Source organism: Talpa europaea (assembly GCF_964194135.1).
Source record: "Talpa europaea genome assembly, chromosome: 1".
In the NCBI taxonomy this organism is placed as follows: domain Eukaryota; kingdom Metazoa; phylum Chordata; class Mammalia; order Eulipotyphla; family Talpidae; genus Talpa; species Talpa europaea.
The window spans coordinates 141305716-141325912 of record NC_140073.1 but is presented as its reverse complement, the minus strand read 5'-3'; the positions used below and the strand labels follow the sequence as shown (position 1 = coordinate 141325912).

At 35.5% G+C, this 20197-nt stretch overlaps 1 protein-coding gene across 2 annotated transcripts in view; it reads left to right on the top strand.

Moving 5' to 3' along the window:
* Positions 1-20197, top strand: part of ABCA12 (ATP binding cassette subfamily A member 12) — a gene marked incomplete at both ends in the record, with an annotated part of 165905 nt that overhangs the window by 90059 nt on the left and 55649 nt on the right. For both annotated transcript variants that reach the window (XM_084238060.1, XM_084238059.1), the window contains 11 exons: positions 3460-3716; positions 3814-3926; positions 5124-5248; positions 6881-7054; positions 9681-9845; positions 10130-10340; positions 11264-11403; positions 12986-13105; positions 15216-15306; positions 17476-17655; positions 18227-18542. In XM_084238060.1, coding sequence (XP_084094186.1) covers positions 3460-3716; positions 3814-3926; positions 5124-5248; positions 6881-7054; positions 9681-9845; positions 10130-10340; positions 11264-11403; positions 12986-13105; positions 15216-15306; positions 17476-17655; positions 18227-18542 — 1892 coding nt within the window. The remainder of the gene's footprint in view (positions 1-3459; positions 3717-3813; positions 3927-5123; positions 5249-6880; positions 7055-9680; positions 9846-10129; positions 10341-11263; positions 11404-12985; positions 13106-15215; positions 15307-17475; positions 17656-18226; positions 18543-20197) is intronic.

Below are 20197 nucleotides of genomic sequence, written 5' to 3'. Positions count from 1 at the left end.
TATATACATTTTACAACTTCTTTATCCATTCAGTCACCATGATGAACACATATATTGTTTCCATCTTGGCTACCATAAATAATGCTGCTATGAACATGGGGTGCAGATAGCTTTTCAAGTTAGTATTTTCATTCCCTTTGGATATATTTCCAGAAGTGCGTTTACTGCATCATACAGTAGTTCTATTTTTAAATTTTGCAGCTCCTCCTTATTGTTCACCATAGCAGCTATACCAATTTGTAATCCATCAACTGTGCAAAGCATTTCCTTTTTTCCACATCCACACCTGCATTGTTATCACTTGATTTTTTGATAGTAGCCACTCTAATAGTCATTAGGCAGTAACTCACTGTGGTAATAATATTTTTCTATTGTCTAGTTTTCTATTTTTTTTTTAAGATTTATTTATCTATGCATACAAAAACTGGGGCAGAGGCCAGAGGGGTGAGAGGATTCACCAGAGACAGATTGGAGAACAGAAAACACAGATCGATGGAAATACACTGCTGAGGAGAGCAGCAGGCAAGGCAGGAGAGGTCTGCTGCACCATGTGGGTTGCTCCCTGGCCAGGGATTGAACTCATGCTTCAGTGGCTGTAGATAGCTTCATAGGTTGCGTCTCAACCCCTTGCGCCACCAGGGAGGCCCCTGATGTTGAGAATCTTTGCATATACCTGTTGGCCTTTTGTAAATCTTCTTTGGAAAAATGTCTAGTCAGGTCCTTTGCCCATTAAATTTTTTTTTGCAATTGATTGTATAAGTTCTTTATATGTTTTGGATGTTAACCCCTTAACCGATACATGATTTGCAATTCCCCCATTCCATAGGCTTCTTTCACTTTGTTGGCGGTTTCTTTTGCTATGCATCCTTTTATTTAAGAAATCACCAAAACAAGTCACTGGAGGATGTGGCAGGGAGGTTTGCCTCCATTTATTAGAAATTTAACCATATCCAGTATTTGGAAAATCAAAGAAAGAAATAGAGTGACAAATATATAGCTACATTGTAAGTGGCTGGTAAAACAATTGGATCTATTACGTAACAAGAAATTTATCATAGCAATAAACCTAGTAAGTAGAATTTTAATATGTATGAGGCCATTTTAGATAGTTCAAAGCCAGAAGCAATTAGAATATTAAATACAGTGGAAAATAGACCAATGATATTTACTACTAAGATGATCAATGTTTAATTACTTCTGCCTACATGTAGTTACTATAAACCTCTCATCAGAGACATACCATCGTGTTTTCTCATTTGATATATGGAAGGGAATATTCCTAAATATTTGCTGTACCATAAAACATTTCATTTCTGTCAAAATGCAGTTTCTGACTTCACTGAGCTGTAATAAATGACACATTTATTTGCTTCTTTAGATATTGCTCCAAATTATTTCACTTCTTAAAAGGAATAGCTCTAGGGTAGCTTCTAAACACAGCCCAACTGACTTTCCCAGAGGCATCATTTTTCCCTAGGAAATATGAATTGGGAATACACTCTTAGAACACAAGAGCATAGTGAACTGCAGAGAGGAATATAATTGACAGCATAGAAAATTACTTCGTTTTCATTTTTCTCCTTTTCCTCTGGGTTTGAAATGTTAAGCCCTTAAGCACTTAGACCAAAACACCTAGTTTCTCCCAGTAGGTAAGAGTAGAAGGTACTGTTGATAACAGGGCAAACTCTTTGGGAAAACAGGTGCGTGCCTATCTATATTTTAAATGCAATCTTTTAAAAATGCATGTGATTTCTTATGCTACAGTTTTTAAATATTTCTTTAATTAAGGTAACATGGGTTTACAACACTGTATATGTTTCAGAAATATAGGACCCCCACCACTCCAGGTGTATGTTACACACCACACGCAGCACCAGGCAGTTTTAAAAAGCCTTATGTCAATTTTTAAAATTGAGTCAGAATATACAGAACATAAAATGTACCACTTTAGCCATTTTAACTGTACAGTTCCTTAGTATCAAGCATATTTACATTGTACAACCAGAACTCTTAATCTTGCAAAACTGAAATCCTATGTCCATTAAACAGCCACCTGCCATGCCCTCTCCTTTCCCTCAGTCCCTGGCACCCACAATTCTACTTTCTGCCACTATGAATTTTCACTACTCTGGATACCTCGTCCAAGTAGGATCATACAGTATTTCTTAACATTGTAAGTGGCTTATTTCTTTTAGCGTAATGACTGTAATATTCATCCATGGTGTAGCATGCATCAGAATTCTTCCCCTCCCCGCTTTTTTTATAACCATCCAGAAGTCTTTCTTTCCCACACCTATCATGCCATGAACCTTTTCTTGGACTTCCTTTTCTTTTTCTGATCATTTTCTTTCATGCATTTCAGGAAGCATTCTTAGCTCTTTGAGTGCTTCATATGCTCAAGATAAACATTCTCTTGGCATGAATCTTGCAGCAATGCCAGCTGCATACTGGGCAACATTACAGGCTCTTCCAGTTTTCCCATGGCAACTAACATGTGTGGGGCATTCCTTTTTGAAAGGATCCATCTCCTTGATGTCTCCAGTATCCCCTTTCTTATAGATGAGCATGCTTATGGCCAAAGGAGCAACTCCATGCTTTCTAAAAGGCCTAGAGAACATACAGCAGGTGACTGTCCTCTTTCCCTTTGTGGTGGCCATTTTGGCAACTTACTGGAAGGTGGCAGTTCTGGCCCGAAGGTCCTTTCCTTTTCCAAGCTGAATAATGCTCCATTGTATGTACATACTGCATTGTGTTGATTCATTCATATGACCATGGACATTTGGGTTGCTTTCACCGCTTGGCAATTGTGAATCATGCTGCTATGAACATGGGTATACAAATACCTATTTGAAACCCAACTTTCAATTCTTTGGGTGTAAATGCAAAAACATAATTTCTGGATAATATGATAGCTCTATTTTTAATTGTTTAAGGAAATACCGTGCTGTTTCCCATAGTGGGCACATCATTTTATGTTTTCACCAACCATGCACAAGGGTTCTATCTTCTCTTTGTCCTTGCCACACTTGTTATTTTCTGGTTGGTTGGTTGGTTTGTCTTAGAGAGGCCAGTCTAGTGAGTGTGAGGAAGAAAGACTTTTAAACTTCTAAGCCAAACCCGTTTTGCTCTCTGTACTTACACATATTTAAAATACATACTAAAACATAAAATTAAATTTAGTGTTTGTGATGTAAACTAGAAAAAAGTAAACCATACCTCTCTAGCCTGTGAATTTACATGATATGAGGATAGTTGGGGATGTCAAATCTAGTAGATCTAAAAGTCTTATCAAATTCTCAAGAGAACAATAAACAAAAATGACAAATAATTTTTATAGTAAAACCATTACTAAACACAAACACAAAATGTTTCTCTTGAAATAAAACAATTGTGGTTGCTTATTATCAATATTAGAATAAATTAACTAATCTCTTTCCTACTCTTTTCCCCTCTGAAAAGCTTTCTCAGCTTCGATACTTGACCCAACTTCTTTGCGAATCTGAAACTTTCAACTCAATAGAGAAAATGTGCCAGCAATCAAATATGAACTTTGAGTATTTGTGTGAAGAGAGTGTGTTTCATGTGCAACTCCTTGAAGCAGCAGAGCTTGGCACCGAAATAACAACTAACTTGCTGTACCACGACAATATCGTATCTAAAAATCTGAGGGATTTGCTGACTGGGGATCCAAGCAAAATTAATTTAAATATGGATCGGTAAGCTTTCCCATTGTTGTCTTCTTTGGTGAAATCCTTTCTCAAATGGTTGATATGTCTGCTTCAATTTTTTTCGTTCTCTTCTGTTTTGTTCCAGGTTTTTAGAAAAAACATTGCAAATGAATTACTTGGAAAATATCACAAGGTTAATGCCGACCATAGAAGCTGTGCTGCATGTCAATAACAGTGTAGACACTTCTGAAAAACCAGGTGTTTCCCTATCCATATTTTAAAAGCCTTAATATTAGAATGCATATGATTCTTATGCAACAGCTTAAGAAAGACTGTCTTGGAAATCCCATCAAACCTGTATTGCTCTCTGCCCTTACACACAAGAAACCTGAACCTTTCAAATATTGGTTACTTGTCTAAAGCAAACACACAGAAAGCTAGCAGAGAATGAAGCAGGGAAATTTGATTTCACTGCAAAAAGATCTTCAAAAATTTAACTAGTTAGACCATTTGCCCTTTGTTTCTTGGATGTGTTAAAGTGCATTAGATAGTCAATTGCAAGAGCTAAGATGAAATTTATTTACTTCTGTGAGAATAATCTGATTTTTTTTAATGTGCTGTCTACAGAAATCTCAATTCAGAACCTCCTATTAGTATTCTGAGCTTAAGTCATCATACAATACATTTCTCCTTTGCATAAAACATCAATACTGAAAAGAAAGGCATTCACAAATTGGGAAAATAGGCAACCACAAAATTGGGAGGGCACTAGCCCCAAAATAAAGAAGGCATATTTGCATGATTCATACTTTCTAAAGAACTAGAAAAGTATTTGCAGAATAGAGATCACAATCTGCTAAAAAAGAAGTATTGTTTTTGATGTATCAAATGTCCCAGAGAGGAAATAATTATAACCACTTTCCTAAAAACATTTGAAGTTAAGCATATCCTACTTAAAAGTAAACAAATGATTGTGAAACCCCTTTATAAACTGTGGTGTGCTTGGGCAAAATTAAGGGAAAATGTCCTATGTCATTATGTTGCAGACTTAACAAACTAAGCCCCGAGTTGACATTATTATATGATCTGAAATTAAAAAGCATTTTGAATTAGTGTGATGCTTTAAATCAAATGGAGATATACATATTTAGAACATCCTATGACCAAAGTTTGTGAGGAAACCATATTTTCTTTGAATCAACGTGGCATCATAGACATCAAAGGAAAATTTATAACCCAGAGCATTCTGTTACCATGGATTAATGGTATCATAATAGAAATAAGTCTAGATAAAATAGAAATAGATCTTAAAGATGTGAAGTTTGCCAAAACTGGAAAACAGCCCTCACATAGAACATACATGTTAAATACTTATTTTAGACTAGAAACTTTCTCTTGTTAGTGTGAATGAAAAGAATTACATTTCAACCAATATGTGATTTTTTTTTTTTGCAGGCCAGTTAATAGAAATGTTTAAAAATGTTGAAGAACTGAAAGATGAACTGAGGAGAACAACAGGAATGTCCAATAAAAGTATTGACAACTTGTTGGCCATCCCAATCCCTGATAACAGAGCTGAGGTAAGGTTGTTAAATCCAGACTTTGAAAAGTTTAATAAGCATTTAAATAGTTGTTGAGTACTAGTTAGTAAAACACTGAGAAAATACATGGAAATCTAGTGAATGTTCCATGCAAATGATAAAATTAGAGGCCTAATTCCTAAGTGAAGCGAGAAGGACAATCTTGAAGCAATAGTATTTCGCTGTGTGTTCCTTTCTGGCTAGCTGGCCTTCTACTTCTGATTCCTTTGTCTTCTCCTGTTCTTCTTCCCCTTCAACAAGCAGTGCCATCAGCAATTCTTTACATTGACTACCACCATCATAATATCTGAAGTAAATTGGCACATTTCTTCTGAAGATAACCAAAGTCAAGTTTCAGTAACCTCAATGGAGGGAAAAATCAGAGACCAATTGCAATTTGTTGAAACTAAAGTAAAAATAGATGCTCATTTTTACTTTTTAAATGTCCCAAGATAAGACACTGTATTAAAATAGAGGTGGTCAGGGGGAATGCTGGGTAAGTTTTAGGTATAGTAAACATTTTTTTTTTTTACTTACAGGCAGATAAAACAGTTTTCTTCTTGAAATGCCTTATCTTTTATCCCTCTTCCAAGTCTATTGTATGGAAGTGTCATAGAAATTTTCCGAAAGAGCTACAGAGCTTAAGGCCTCATCCACTCAAAACTTATGTGTGACAAAAAGTATTATTTCTAAGCACCATTCAGTTATCTCCAATAATGGATAGTTTTTTTTTGAAAAAAAACATTAAGATTGTTTTTGGAAAATAGGTCAGTTTACCTTTGTCATTTTAATCGGTTCCTTCATTTGAAAACAGAAACTGCTGTTTTTCTTCCCTTTCCCCCTTCATTCTTACAAATAGTATTTATTCACCCTTCTCCTTTGATCTCACTTTTTGCTCATTTGATCCTAAGATCTAATTTCAATAATCATGTTTTGACTTCTGAAGAGCAGGTTCACCTTAGTAAATAAAAATTGTAAATGGAGAATGTACATTTTATTCCTTTCAAAAAATAAAACAAAAAATTTCTACAATTTTGAATTTCATAAACTATTTCCTTATTTCAACCCAGTGACAACAGAGCTGGCATCTTACTTACTTCCCATAGTTACACCTCACTTTTCACACAACGTCACCTTCCAGGATGGTTGGGTATAATTATTGTGAGAATCAGGGCTTGCTTGCTTTCTTTGCCTTTCTGTAGGCCCCAAGATTTATGGTACAGGATTGCCACTTGGAATAATTATAAAAGTAAAATGTAATTTGAGTAAACTAAGAGTAAAATTTTAAAGGTAACATGCGTTTCAAACTAAACATTTCCCCAAACTTACTCGAAATCAATTATCTTTCCTGGGTCCATCACCCTCTCAGTGGTTCAAGAAGAAACCTGGGACTCATCATAAAGTTTTCTCTGTCTCTTTTCTCCCATCTTATTTCTTAAGTTTTCTAGTGAATTGTTAGTTATATTGAAATCATCACTGCTTTACATTTTTTTTAAAAGATACTTGATTTTGAGGATAATTTGTCATATTTTTAAAAGTCCTAAGAGTAAGAAAAAAAAAAAAAAAAAGCTTCCAGATGGACAGAAGAATCAAAGAATTCACAGGTAGTATGTTTTTTCTTCCAACTTGCAGATTATTTATCGTGTGTTCTGGTTACATTCTTGTGATGCTAATATGACCAACCCCAAACTGGAAGATGCAATGAAGGAATTCTGCAGTCTGCCTCTACCAGAGAGATCCCGGCAGTCTTACCTCATTGGACTCACTCTCCTGCACTACTTAGATATTTACAACTTCACGTACAAGGCAAGCTGCTGTTGATGAGATATTTTTGTATTCATAGTTTAATATAAAAATATTTGATTACTCAAGTTTGCTCTCTGATACATTCTAAGGAATAGATCCATTTACACAACTTTTGGAGTTATAGTTTTATTTTAGAGCTAAATAGGACCGTACAGATTATATCTTCAAATTTGCACATTTTATAGATAAGGAAATTAATATTATTGCCTTATTAACTCTCAGTTTGTGTATCCAAGAACTGGGAATTAAATTTGATATGTAAATGTGAAACACAAAATTTAGAATAATGTTTTTCCCTTTAAAGTAGAAAACCAGAAGTAACACCATTGACTTATGTTGTTGAAGCATTATAGCAAAGGAGGTGAAAAGTTTCAGGGCTATTTGTAAACAGTCCTCTTCTGGGACAAATTATCCCACACATACATTTCTGCAGTGCCTCTGCTGGCTTCCCTTCCTCTACACTTAACCCCCAGCTCCCCATTACCATAATCAGCCAGAGTGATGCTTTTAAAACTTAAGTTTTAAGTCTCCGTTGCTCAACACCTTCTAATGATTCCCCATTTTATTCAAGTAAACCTCCATATCTTACTGTGGCCCCATTCTCCATACAACCCTCCCCATCTCTAAAATTCCATTTCCTATTTCACTACTTCCTGAGCCCATGGCTACTGTAGGCAGCACTCTAAGAAGTGCCTTTCTTGTGATTTGCCAACCTGTTTGTTTTTACTCAGCATTGACCTTGAGAAACCTCCTCTAACTACCCTGTTTAAATGCAACCAACCTCACTTACAGCCTCTTGAACCTCCTGTCCTGGTTTTCAGTTGCACTTCCAACCCACTATATATTTAATTAAATATTCATTTTTTATTTATTTTGTCTACCCCAATTAGAATATTAGCTCCATAAAGCCCTATTTGTTCACATTTGAAATATTTCAAATGTCAAGAACAATGCCTAACCCTCAGAGAAACTCAGCAAATACCCCCATCTAAAAAAATAGTTGTTTTACATAAACTATAACCTAAAACACATAGGAAATAAAATTATTACTTTCGTTAATTTACATTTTTAATCCTTACCTTATGATGCCTCTGAAGAGGATATATGAAGTCAACTATTGTATTTCTTGTGATGTCTAGTAAATTAGACATGCACCTGACAAGCGCAGGCCCTTCCTTATTTGTTACAGTGTTGCAAACAAGAATAACAGAAATTCTCATCATTAGTCCATTTATTTTACATCATTGTAGGAAGGCTAACAAGTTTGGCAGAGCTGGTGGAACAATAAAAATGTTGATTCTAACTTAGAAAAATTTGATTGTAGTTAGTAGCTGTGTTAATGAATCAACTATGGTCTTCACGTAATCTCTGCAACTGAATCTTGGGATCCCTGGAACACGCCAAGACCTTTCTTTCCATATGGACCTCACACTCACACATCTTTCACTCTCTCCTTCATCTGCCTCTCTTTCTTCTTCTGCAGTTTGTTCATTTTTTCTCTTGAAGTACCACCTTCCATCTTGAAAGGAGCCCCCTCATGTCTCAGCTAAACCCTTCCTCCTCCATTTCTCAGGCTTTTGTTCATTGCTTGACTTTGTCTCCTCCTATTAAACCTAGATACCCAAGTGGATGCTAATTTGTGCCCCACTGTATACCCCTGTTACCTCTCCCAGTAGTGGGAGCATAGCAAACACTCAATTAATGTTTGTTGAATAAATGAATGAGAGAATAAAATTAATTTAAGGTTTTAAAATATTTTCAGTGTATCTTCCTGCAACAGAAAAGTAATTATGTGATTATGATTAAGCTTTATAAATCATATGAACTTTTTGACAGAGCTTTTTCTGATTTTTAGGAGCATATTATATGATTTCTAAGCAATAATATACAGCAGGAATTATGTAATTTACATCTGCCTTTCACATATTTAAAATAATTTATTTTTGACAACTTTATTGAGGTATAATTTATATATCACAAAATTCTCTCATTTTAAGTGAACAATTTGATGGGTTTTTTAGCACATACATTAGAATTGCACCACAATTTAATTTTAGGATTATCTTCATCAACCCAAAAAGAAACCCTGTGTCCATTTGAAGTCATTTTTCTGTGATCCCTTGTTCAGCCAAACTCTGATCTATTGTCTATCTTTATAGATTTGCCTTTTTTAGACATTTTATATAAATTGAAGCATATAACATAGTATTTTGTATCTGACTTTTTTAACTTAGTATATTTTTAAGTTTCATACATGTTACAACATGACCATATTTTATTTGATTTTATTACCAAAGAGTGTATTTGCATTTTAAGAATACACATTGTGTGCTTCTACTTTGTGTTTCTACTTTGTGTTTCTACTTTTGTGTTTCTACTTTGGCTATTGTGAGTAAATCTACAATGGACATTCTCATACTAATCTTTGTGTGGACATATTTTTCATTTCTCTTAGGCAAATCCATAGGAGTGGAATTGCTGGATTGTATGGTAAATTTATGTTTAGCTCTTTATGAACTTCCAAAATGTTTTCCAAAGCAGCTATACCTTTTAACAGTCTCAACAACAGTATGCAAGAGCTCCAAATTCTCACATAAATCGTTTACTTTTATTCTGTTCCTTTTAGGTGTTTTTCCCTAGGGAAGATCAAAAGCCAGTAGAAAGGATGATAGAACTCTTCATAAAGCTAAAAGAGATTCTCAATCAGATGGCTTCCGGCACCCGTCCGCTGCTGGACAAAATGAAATCCCTGAAACAGATGCACCTGCCCAGAAATGTTCCATTAACACAGGTAGAAAAGTCACGCAGTCCTGAACCTGTGGGAAATTTCTTTTGTCATATTAACTTCTATCCGATATTAGTTATAGTACATTCAAGTGCAAACGTAACACACTGGAAAAATCGCCAGCAGAAAAACTCCACTTTACTTGGTATTCAGTGTTCGTCCTGCATTTATTTACATTTGGGGATTTTGGAAACTATAAGAATACATATTGTCAGGGTTTTTTTCTAGGTTGTTTCCAATGGCATTTGTTACTCACATCATGTTCATCTATCACGGTTTATGTCTCACAGGCTATGGACAGAAGCAACCGGATGAACTCACCCCATGGATCATTTAGTACCATCTCCCAAGCATTGTGTTCTCAAGGAATTACCACTGAATATTTAACTGCTTTGCTGCCCTCTTCCCAGAGGCAAAAAGGCAACCATACTAAGGATTTTTTGACTTCCAAATTAACTAAAGAACAAATTGCTTCAAAATATGGAATTCCCTTACACACCAGTAAGTATACTTCAAAATCAGCATTGTAATGTCGCATCTTTCCTCTAACAAAAAAAAAAAAAAAAAAAACCAAACAGAAAACACTTACACAACTCTTATCATACATCAGCTTGTCATGTATATTAACTTACTTTTCCCACCAACTTTCCAAGGTACACACTACTATATATCTTATAAAGCGAAAGGAGGCACAATGAAGTTAAGTAACCTGCTTTTGGTCACCCAACTCGGAGCTGTGATTTGAACTCAGGAATTCTGCTGCAAAGTCGAACCTCCAAACCACAACATTAGAACTTGCCAGTCACAGCTGTTCCTTTCTTGCCAGTAGCTAGTACATGCCTTAAACCTGCTCAGATCAATATTTTTAAAATTTTCTAGAATTAGAAATTCCACATTAAAGAGCTTCATGAATGACACAGAACTACAAATGTTTGTTGGTATAGCAAAGTCATCGATTTAATCTATAAACTTTAATAAGCAAAATCCAATCTGCTGAGCTTTTCCAACTAATATATTGATGATTAGTATAGTAATTAGTAATTATTCATTTTTTATTCCTTGAACAAATATTTTTTGTGTAGTTCTTATGTTACTGATACTCTATTAGTAGCAGATTCTTGTATACGTTTTTAAATTAAATGCTGGTGAGGTGAATCTGCTGGAAGAAATTTTGAAATGTGGTTTTCTACCCTTTCTCACTGCTCTTGGAAAATGCCATCACTTATTATGGGCTGTCTTACCAAGTTAAACTTTCACACCTAAAAGCAATTTGTTGCTATGCTTTCTTATTTCAGTACCAAATACCTCACATTTATCAGTAGTAGAGGAAGTGGATGTGATAACAATAATCTTTGTCATTTAGCATGATGAAGTAGATTTGAAATCTATATGGTAAATGGTTTCATTACACTTTTTCATTTCAGCACCATTTTGCTTCTCCCTTTATAAAGACATCATTAATATGCCTGCTGGAACTGTGATTTGGGCTTTCCTGAAACCTATGTTGTTGGGAAGGATTTTGTATGCACCGTATACCCCTGTCACAAAAGCAATAATGGAAAAGGTTTGAGCCCTACAACTTAAAGTTTCTATCTCCTTATTAATGTGATTTTTAAAGTAGTCAACTACCAGTTATAGGCTAACAAAGTCAGATTCTCCATATGGGACCTATTAGTCTTGACTTGCTGAACTTCTTAATATCTCTCAACTTCTGCCTTGTATATGTGTAAATGATATAAATTAGGTGGTAGCCCTTTGAAGAGAAATGAACCTTTTAACACTGGAAAATGAGGTCAGTTGAAGCAAGATCTCTGGTTTTCCAATTTGCCTCTAAAAGCAGAAAATTTTTCAACTGTTGTCTAACTTTCAACGTATGTAAAAATAATAGCACTAGAAAAATTTATATTGGAACATTATATAATTATATAATTAATTTCAACAAAGACAATCCCTAATTTATAGATTTTTGGATCATAATTGGGAGCATGTAATTTATCATATTTATGTAGATGTTAATAAAGGCAATATTGTGAATAACTATAGCTATCATCTAACTAACTTAACCATAATAGCTTTTCCCTCTCATGTTTAAAGTGGACTTTAATGATTTTATTTATAAACTTAATACTTTTAAGTTAGTAGTGAAATATACCTCTGCTTTCTTATTGCTTTATAGTTTTTGTGATATAGCTTTATTTTTTAGGTCTATATAAAATGGGTAGGGATAATCATTGATTTCTAGAATGTTCTTATTTTATTGTTTGTGTTTTAATAACTTATTTGTTTCATTGACCACACACTTTTACATAACTGCATAAATGAAGTCATGCACACAATTCATATGAACACAGTTCATTGTTTATATTATTGAAATGAGGTTGCATTGTAATTCTTTTCTACACATTGCTTTACTCACACAACAGTACCTTGAGGAAAATTCTTCCAACTCAATAGGTATAATTTAAATAATTATTTTTGAAGATTAGAGACATTTTCATACCATAGAATTTACTCAACCAGTCTTCAGAGTTGGGCATTCATTTTGTTTCAAATTTGGGCTCTTGCTTTGTTTTGCTAAGATAAACAATTTAACAACAAATACTCTTGTGCATATGATTTTACACAGTGGTATTTTTATTTCAATGAGATAATGGTACAAGATTGAGGGAAAGAAGGATATATTTTATTTTGATGACCTTTGTCAAATTGCTTTCCAAAAATAGTTGTAACACATCTAATTCCACCAATAATGTATGAAAGTATCTTTCTTGTTTCCTTGAACTAGGATGTTTAGTAGTAAAGTTAAGTCTATCTTTGGTAAAAATGAGTAATGTGACAATTCCAGAAAATGTGCTTTCATTTTGATTAACTGTGTGAAAATAGATATCAATGTGTAGATTAACTGTGTAGATTAACTGTGTGAAAATAGATATCAATTTTCCAGAATTTTGCTAAGTGATATTGACCCTATAAGATCTGTCATTTAAAGACTTGGCCATGTGAGACATTTCTGAATATTTTTTACTAACTCTACATTTTAGAAACATTTCATAAAATGACATAACAAAACAACCCTATGATATCTTTTTGGAATATAGGACAAATACTAATGAGCCAGATATTTATTTGTTTCTTTGTCTTTTAAGTCTAATGTAACTCTGAGGCAGCTGGCGGAATTAAGAGAAAAATCTCAAGAGTGGATGGATAAGTCGCCACTTTTTATGAATTCCTTCTACCTGTTAAACCAGACTATTCCAATGCTCCAGGTAGGAGGCTGTTCTGTCATTCACCTAGCAGGAATTACAAGTCTTTGAGATTTTAATCACCTTCATTAGATGAGCAAGGAGATAGTAACTTGGAATCCATATTCAACAGATTAAAGCTGCCTTTTCTTCAGTAGGCCTGAGACAGGATAACAGGTCTGTCACTCATGTTCATAATCACGATCACCTCTTGTACCCAATCTTCTCTGATGGCAGTTCAGAGATGAGGCATCTTACAAGTTGATCTTGAGACATAACTGGTGATGTAAATCTGTTTTCTAAAAATAAAAAGCTATTTAAGAAAAGCTACTTAAAATAACGCTAACTTTACATTTCCGCTTTAAAGTATGTTTCCTATTTTAACAGAACCAGAATTCATAAAATACTGATATTCTGGAGTATATTAACTTTGGGGAGTTCTTTAGATGAAACATTACAGTCAAAGTTAAGGATTTGACAAAGCACTTCAAATACAATGCATGCTGCTTGAAAAGTATAATTTGCAATGTTTGCAAAAGATGCAGGATTTTCTGATAATGTAAATAATGTGGAGAAATGCTCTATACAGAGAGTTATTGACAATTAAAGAAATTAGAAATGTGACATCAGAGTTAAGAGTTAGACCAGTTGTCAAGTGGAGAAAACTGTCGGGAATAAAGACAACTAGGAACTTCAAGAGAATGTACTGCAACTCAAAGAATTGAGAAAGGCCCATGGAAAACTGATGGATAAAGAATGCCCATCTTTATAGTTATGTTCAAGAAGTTAAACATAGAATGAAAGATTTGTACTATCACAGACAATGCCCAGAACATAATAGGATCTCAATGACTGTTGCCCAGGTGTACTTCTACAGTGGTGGATGTCTCCTAATTTGGAAGATAACTGTAAAAACCTTTATATTTTAAATTATTTTTTATTCAGTTTTTCCATGAATACAGAGCAAAGTTTTATCATCAACTTATTTTTCCATGTTCAAAATTGCATTTATTAAATATAAGCCAGAATATAATTTACATTTGACTATTCTCAAGAGTCAACCACGCTCACTTTGCAGAAAAGGAACCTGAGGCTGGAAAAGGCTAAGTGCCTACAAAAGTCTTTTTAGCGCAGAAGAAGTAGAAGTAGGGTACAAGGTGATTATGGTGTCAGATGCCATGTAAAAGTTGTTTGTTTCAGATGAACAAAATGCGAATATGGACCCTGAAATTGCCCATAGCATGTGTTAAAAAACATGATATAGACATCCTGCAGGGGAGGAGGAGGGAGAGGAATCAGAGGGAAGCACAAGGGTTTGTGGTGATGGTGCATGGGTACATTGGTGAAGGAAATTTTGTGGGGACTACACCTGAGGGGGGGACACAAACATTGTTTAAAAATAAACAATGGTGTGGGCCTCCCCTGGTGGCTCAGCGGTTGAGTGCTGGGTTGCGAGGCTGCCCACAGCCTCTGCAGTGCCCGTTCGATCCCTGGCCACTGGTGAGGGTCCCACAAAAAATAAAAAATAAATAAATAAATAAACAATTATGTAAAAACAAATTTAAAAAGAAATGACATAATAGTTATGGGGAAAGGGATGCCATAATTTTATTTAAAGATTAATTTTATTTTATTTTTGCATACGAGAACTGAGGTGTAGGCCAGAGGTTCAGGGGGTGAGAAGAGTCACCAGAGACAGAGTGGGGAGCAGAAGAGGTATATCTACACTGCTAAGGGGTGCAGCAGGCAAGACAGGAGAGGTCTGCTGCTCCATGTGGGTTAGCAACGTGGCCAGTGATCGAACTCATGCCACTTTGGCTACTGATAGCTTGATAGTGCTGAGACTTAACCCCTGCACCATCAGGAAGGTCCCTCCATAATTTCTTAATGTTGATTATTGTGTTCATATCTGGCCACTTTAGCTTGTGTCCAAACAAAAGCCCAGCCTTTCAAGTCATTTCCAGTCACATACCTTTGTTACTCAAAGGTATGTGTATGTGTATGTGTACCTTTGCAAGATGGTACATTGATGAGTCCCAGTGTTCCTTACTTATTTTAATGTGGGTGTTACTAGAGAGATACTGATCAAATATATATTCTTATATTGAAACCTATTCCCTATTATTATTTGTAGAATACTCTGCGGAACCCCTTTGTGCAAGTTTTTATAAAATTCTCTGTGGGACTTGATGCAGTTGAACTATTGAAACAGATAGATGAACTCGGTGAGTCCAAATTCATAGAACTTTTATTCACTATCACGTCAAAACATATGAAAAACATTGTCCTATATGAGTACTTCTCCTCTTCTTTATTTGATTTTAGCTTGTTTTTCTAAGAGAAGTAAAATCTTGGATCCATCTTTGCTATTCATCCATTTTCTTTTCATTTAGCTGTACAATTTTAAGTAGTAGTGATTATTTGGATACCAGTATCTTTGGTTACTTTCAATAATTGTAAGGCAATATACTTCACGTGGTTAGATTTTCTTGTGATCATGGTAGGTTGCTATAAGTAAGAGGATCCTTTTTATTTTGGTAATGAAGAAAAAGAAGTCTTTAAGGACAAAAAAGGAAAACAAAATGGTTTATTTCAGATTACATTTAACGTATTATCTTTATTGGCTTCAATATCACTCTGACTAACCCAGAATGTAACTGAAAGAGGTTGTAGAGTTAGTGAAAGCAAAACAAAGGCAGTGCACAGACTCAAAAGAAAATAAACCTCAATCAGTATTCAAGGTTGGATCCTCTTCGCACAGTCATTTAAAAGGAGCAAGCCAAAGAAGATCAAAGCAAGCTGTCTGAACTTATAAATTTCCCTCTGCCACATCCCCACCTCCAACCTAAGGGACGCAAGACATCTAATTCAGCCTGGGTCTGATTCACTGTTGCTATGCAACCAAAAGTATGAGGAAGGGATTGAGAGCATCAGAATATGCCAGCAGAAGAACAAATGTCCCTGTTCCTCCCCAGTACTACTACTGGGACACAAGTGACTTAGGTTGTAAGCCAGTGGGAGGAATTATGCTCCCATTTGTATTTTACATAATCATATATGCTTTATGATAGTCAACCCAGTTAGATTAAAGAAAGATATTAGTGAATTTTTTCTCTAAAAGTACACTTTAGTTAAGAAACCATTTTGATCAAAATATCAGAGATACACTATAGAGTTCTTGTATAAATTTTATCATTCCTTACTTCAAATATAGGAGGTAAGTTTTAGAATTTAAAATAAAGTTAAAATGAATACAGCAGTGATATTTGATGTTTGCATAATTGTATATGTAACCTGGAACCTAAAAGGTAATATAGTTCCAATCACTGGATACTGACCCTGCTAGTTCTCTGAATCTATCAGCATTTCTAAAGAATCCTTTGGTATTACATTGATTTTCAAGGGCTGTTGAAGAACATTATTCAACCACAATTTTACCCTCCCTTACCCCCCACCAAATCTATATCAAGCAAAGCATTTCACTTTGAATTCTAAGGAGAAATGCTGTTAAAAAAAAGGTGCCCTCTATGAGAAATTTAGTCTTACATGGATGATGAAAGAGACATATTTGACTTTTATGAGGAGCGATTTATGATATCCACACCTTCTGGGTATTTGTGATGATCAAGTTAGTGAAAACTTAATTGGCCAATGATTTATTAACTTACATTTTTATATTTACCCTTTGTCTCAGTTGATTTCCTCATAAGGACTCATGAAATTGAAGAGCAATTAGATTCTCTCTCTTCCAGAGTAACTACCTGAAATAAAATCTTGATCATTTTGTCTAGATTAAAACAGATTATCAATAGAGAGAACTCACATAAGGCTTTGGATCAAACAATATTAGAAAGTTGTAACTGTGGCAGATTCTCACAGGCTCCTAAGAAATGATCACGTAGCATACCTTATTGAATGCTGTAGTTTATTTCTTCTACACACTCCCCACAGCTTCTCCATTGTTTAAATTCTTATGCTCACATTCCCTGAACAAAGTAAGATTTTTCTGTTTATTCAAAACTTTCATCTCTGATTAGTATTTTTCTAAATATATGTAGCTAGATTTTTTTTAAAATCCATTCACCTGTATTCATTGGCTAATTAAATTGTAGCAGAAAATACTTTCAAATGGCTGATATTGCTTTTTGAACTTAGGTTTGTTGTATCTGTAACTAGCTCAGCATTCTCAATAAATATTAGCATAACTGCACAATTTTCCTAGGTGTATGGTACTAGATACATATAGAGTTAAATCTTTAACTTATTATTTGTAATCTAATATAAGTTAAATATTTAATACTTACCCACAAACCAGTATTTTGTTGCATTAGTACCAAAAGCATCAGTATGATTCAACCTTATATCCTTCGACCTGTTTTCTTTTGCTCCTTTAGATATTCTAAGACTGAAATTAGAGAACAGCATTGACCTCATCGATCAACTCAACACACTATCTTCCCTGACAGTAAATATTTCCTCCTGTGTATTATATGACCGCATTCAGGCAGCAAAAACCATAGATGAAATGGAGACTGAAGCTCAAAGGCTCTACAAAAGTAACGAACTCTTTGGAAGTAAGTGTTATTCTACTGGAGTTCGAGTTTCTCTTTGTACTAAAATTGGCCAAATTCTTCCCTCACCTCTTTCAACCAGACAGAATTCAGTAAAGTGATCTGAGGTGGGGGAGGGTCACTGCCTCCTCTGATGTCTCTAGAAATAAGAACCTTTCATGTAGTCACAACCATGTTGTCCAAGGAGCTGTCAACATATGTGTGATTTTGTTATATGCCTAAAATGAAGATTGAAAAGGATTATGTAGTTATGGGGTGAAGTTGAGTCCATACTCATATCAGTCAAGATTATTCATTTTAAAGTGTGCTCTTTTTTTTTTTTTTAATTTCAGTAAGTGGCTTGGAGTGATATATTTAATCTGGCCACTTAGTTTGTTATTATATTCTCAAAGTCCTCCAAATCTCTCAGGTTGTCATTTCCAATTAACCATCTTTTCTGTAAATTAGGAGCCTGAACTCACTGTCAAATTACTAACTCAATTGCCTGTTTGGCTGCCCCCTAAGTATACCCTCCAAACAATGAATAATGTCAACCATAAAATGACATATCTGCTATTGTTGCCATTATTTTCAGGTGTTATTTTCAAGCTTCCTTCTAACGGAAGTCATCACAGGGACTATGGCACTGAAAATGCCTATGTTCCTCCTGTTATAAAATATACCATCCGCATGAGTCTCAAGACTGCACAGACCACAAGGAGCATAAGAACCAAGATTTGGGCCCCAGGACCGCACAATTCTCCATCACACAACCAGATCTATGGCCGGGCTTTCATTTACTTGCAGGATAGTATTGAAAGAGCAATCATTGAATTGCAGACTGGAAGGAATTCTCAGGAAATAGCCGTCCAGGTTCAAGCAATTCCTTACCCCTGCTACATGAAAGACAAGTAAGTGTGTGTACTTCTAGCCCTTTTTAATAACCACTCACTTTTTGGAGAGCTCGTTTCTCTTTGTTCATTCACAAAGGTCAAGGAAACAGAATCATGTTCACCCAACCTTGGCCATGTGCTTGGCCCAGGAAAGGACCCACAAAACAAGGCATGACAGGACATGACTCCACTCTGGCTGCTCACTGTTGCCAAAATGATGGTAAAGTGCTTACCAGGTGGCTCCTGTTTTTCACAGCCAGGGCTTGCCAAGGCTCTTTGCCCCAGATTTAGGAGAATGGGACTCCAGACCCATGTGCATTGTTGCTGATTTTGAGGTTACCCACTCTCAAATGGTCTTACCTTTCTCTAGTCAAATGAGGTGGTTAAACAAGGCAATCTTGAAATCCCTTCCAGATCCCAAATCTAATATAACTCTGTGCAAGCATGGTCAATTTTAAGGAAAAGTTTTGATAAAATTCATCATTCATAACATTCTAAGATAAATATTATATCACATGAAGCTGTTTTATGTACCATCAGTCCTCTCGCTAGGAATCTTTATGTAAAATGGTTTTGCTAAATGAACAGTGTTCAATTGAATTGGAATATTCAAGAAAACCTATCGGTCAGTAGTGAGCTGCTCCTTCACCCTGACCACAGTGAAAAATAGGATCAGAAGGCTGTTTTTCAAGCTCACCCTCCTACACAAAAGCTTGAGGCTGAGTACTACTTTAAAGGAATGGCACTTGTTATTTGACCCAGTTATTGCAGTTTACATACAATTCAGATGGTTCTGGGTTTTTTTTCCTTTTTTTTCTACCAATATTCTGTCTCCTCTGGCTGCTTCAAGAGCTATAGATGAGGGCCTTCCTGGTGGCGCAGCAGTTGAGTGCTGGGCTGTGAGGCTGCCCGCAGCCTCTGCAGCACCAGTTCGGTCCCCAGCCGCCGGGGAGGGTCCCACATGGTGCGCAGACCTCTCCTGCCGCATGCCCGCTGCTCCCCTCAGCAGTGTACCTCGATCCTCTGCCTGTTCTGCTCCCTGCTCTGGCTCTGGTGAATTCTCTCACCCTCCCGCGCTTCCAACTGTACCCAGTGCTTGTATAAATAAATAAATAAATCTTTAAAAAAAAAAAGCTATAGATTAGCTGAGGTTATGTAACCCTTTGTGTAGCAGTGATACGAGGAGTCAGGTGAGGATTCTGTCAGCAGGTTGTCCAGGTTAGCTGTGTATTGTAGAGACCAGTGAGGGCTATGCAGTTTTAACTGAAATCACTTGAATGATTAGACCTGTGAATTTTATTAAGTGAAAATTCTCACCTATTTTCCTGCTCACTTTTTTTCCCTTATAAATTTTTGGTTGAAGGGGGGGTACCTGGACGTATCTTTTAAGAATGAAGGTAACTGAACACTGTTTTCTTTATGGCAGTGTGATCATATCTTGCACATAGAAACTCTCTGTTGCATGCCAAGTGCTTTCATATGTATTATCTGATTTGTTCTACCCAACAACCTCATAGGATAAGTGAGAGCAGGTATTATCAGCCATCCTTTCCAGATATAAAAACTAAAATCCAGAAAGGTTAAATAACTTCTCTAAAGTTATGTAGCTGGTACTGTACTGGTTCTTTAATTCAAAGGTAAGATTTTTCTCCCTTATGTGACACCAAACCAAA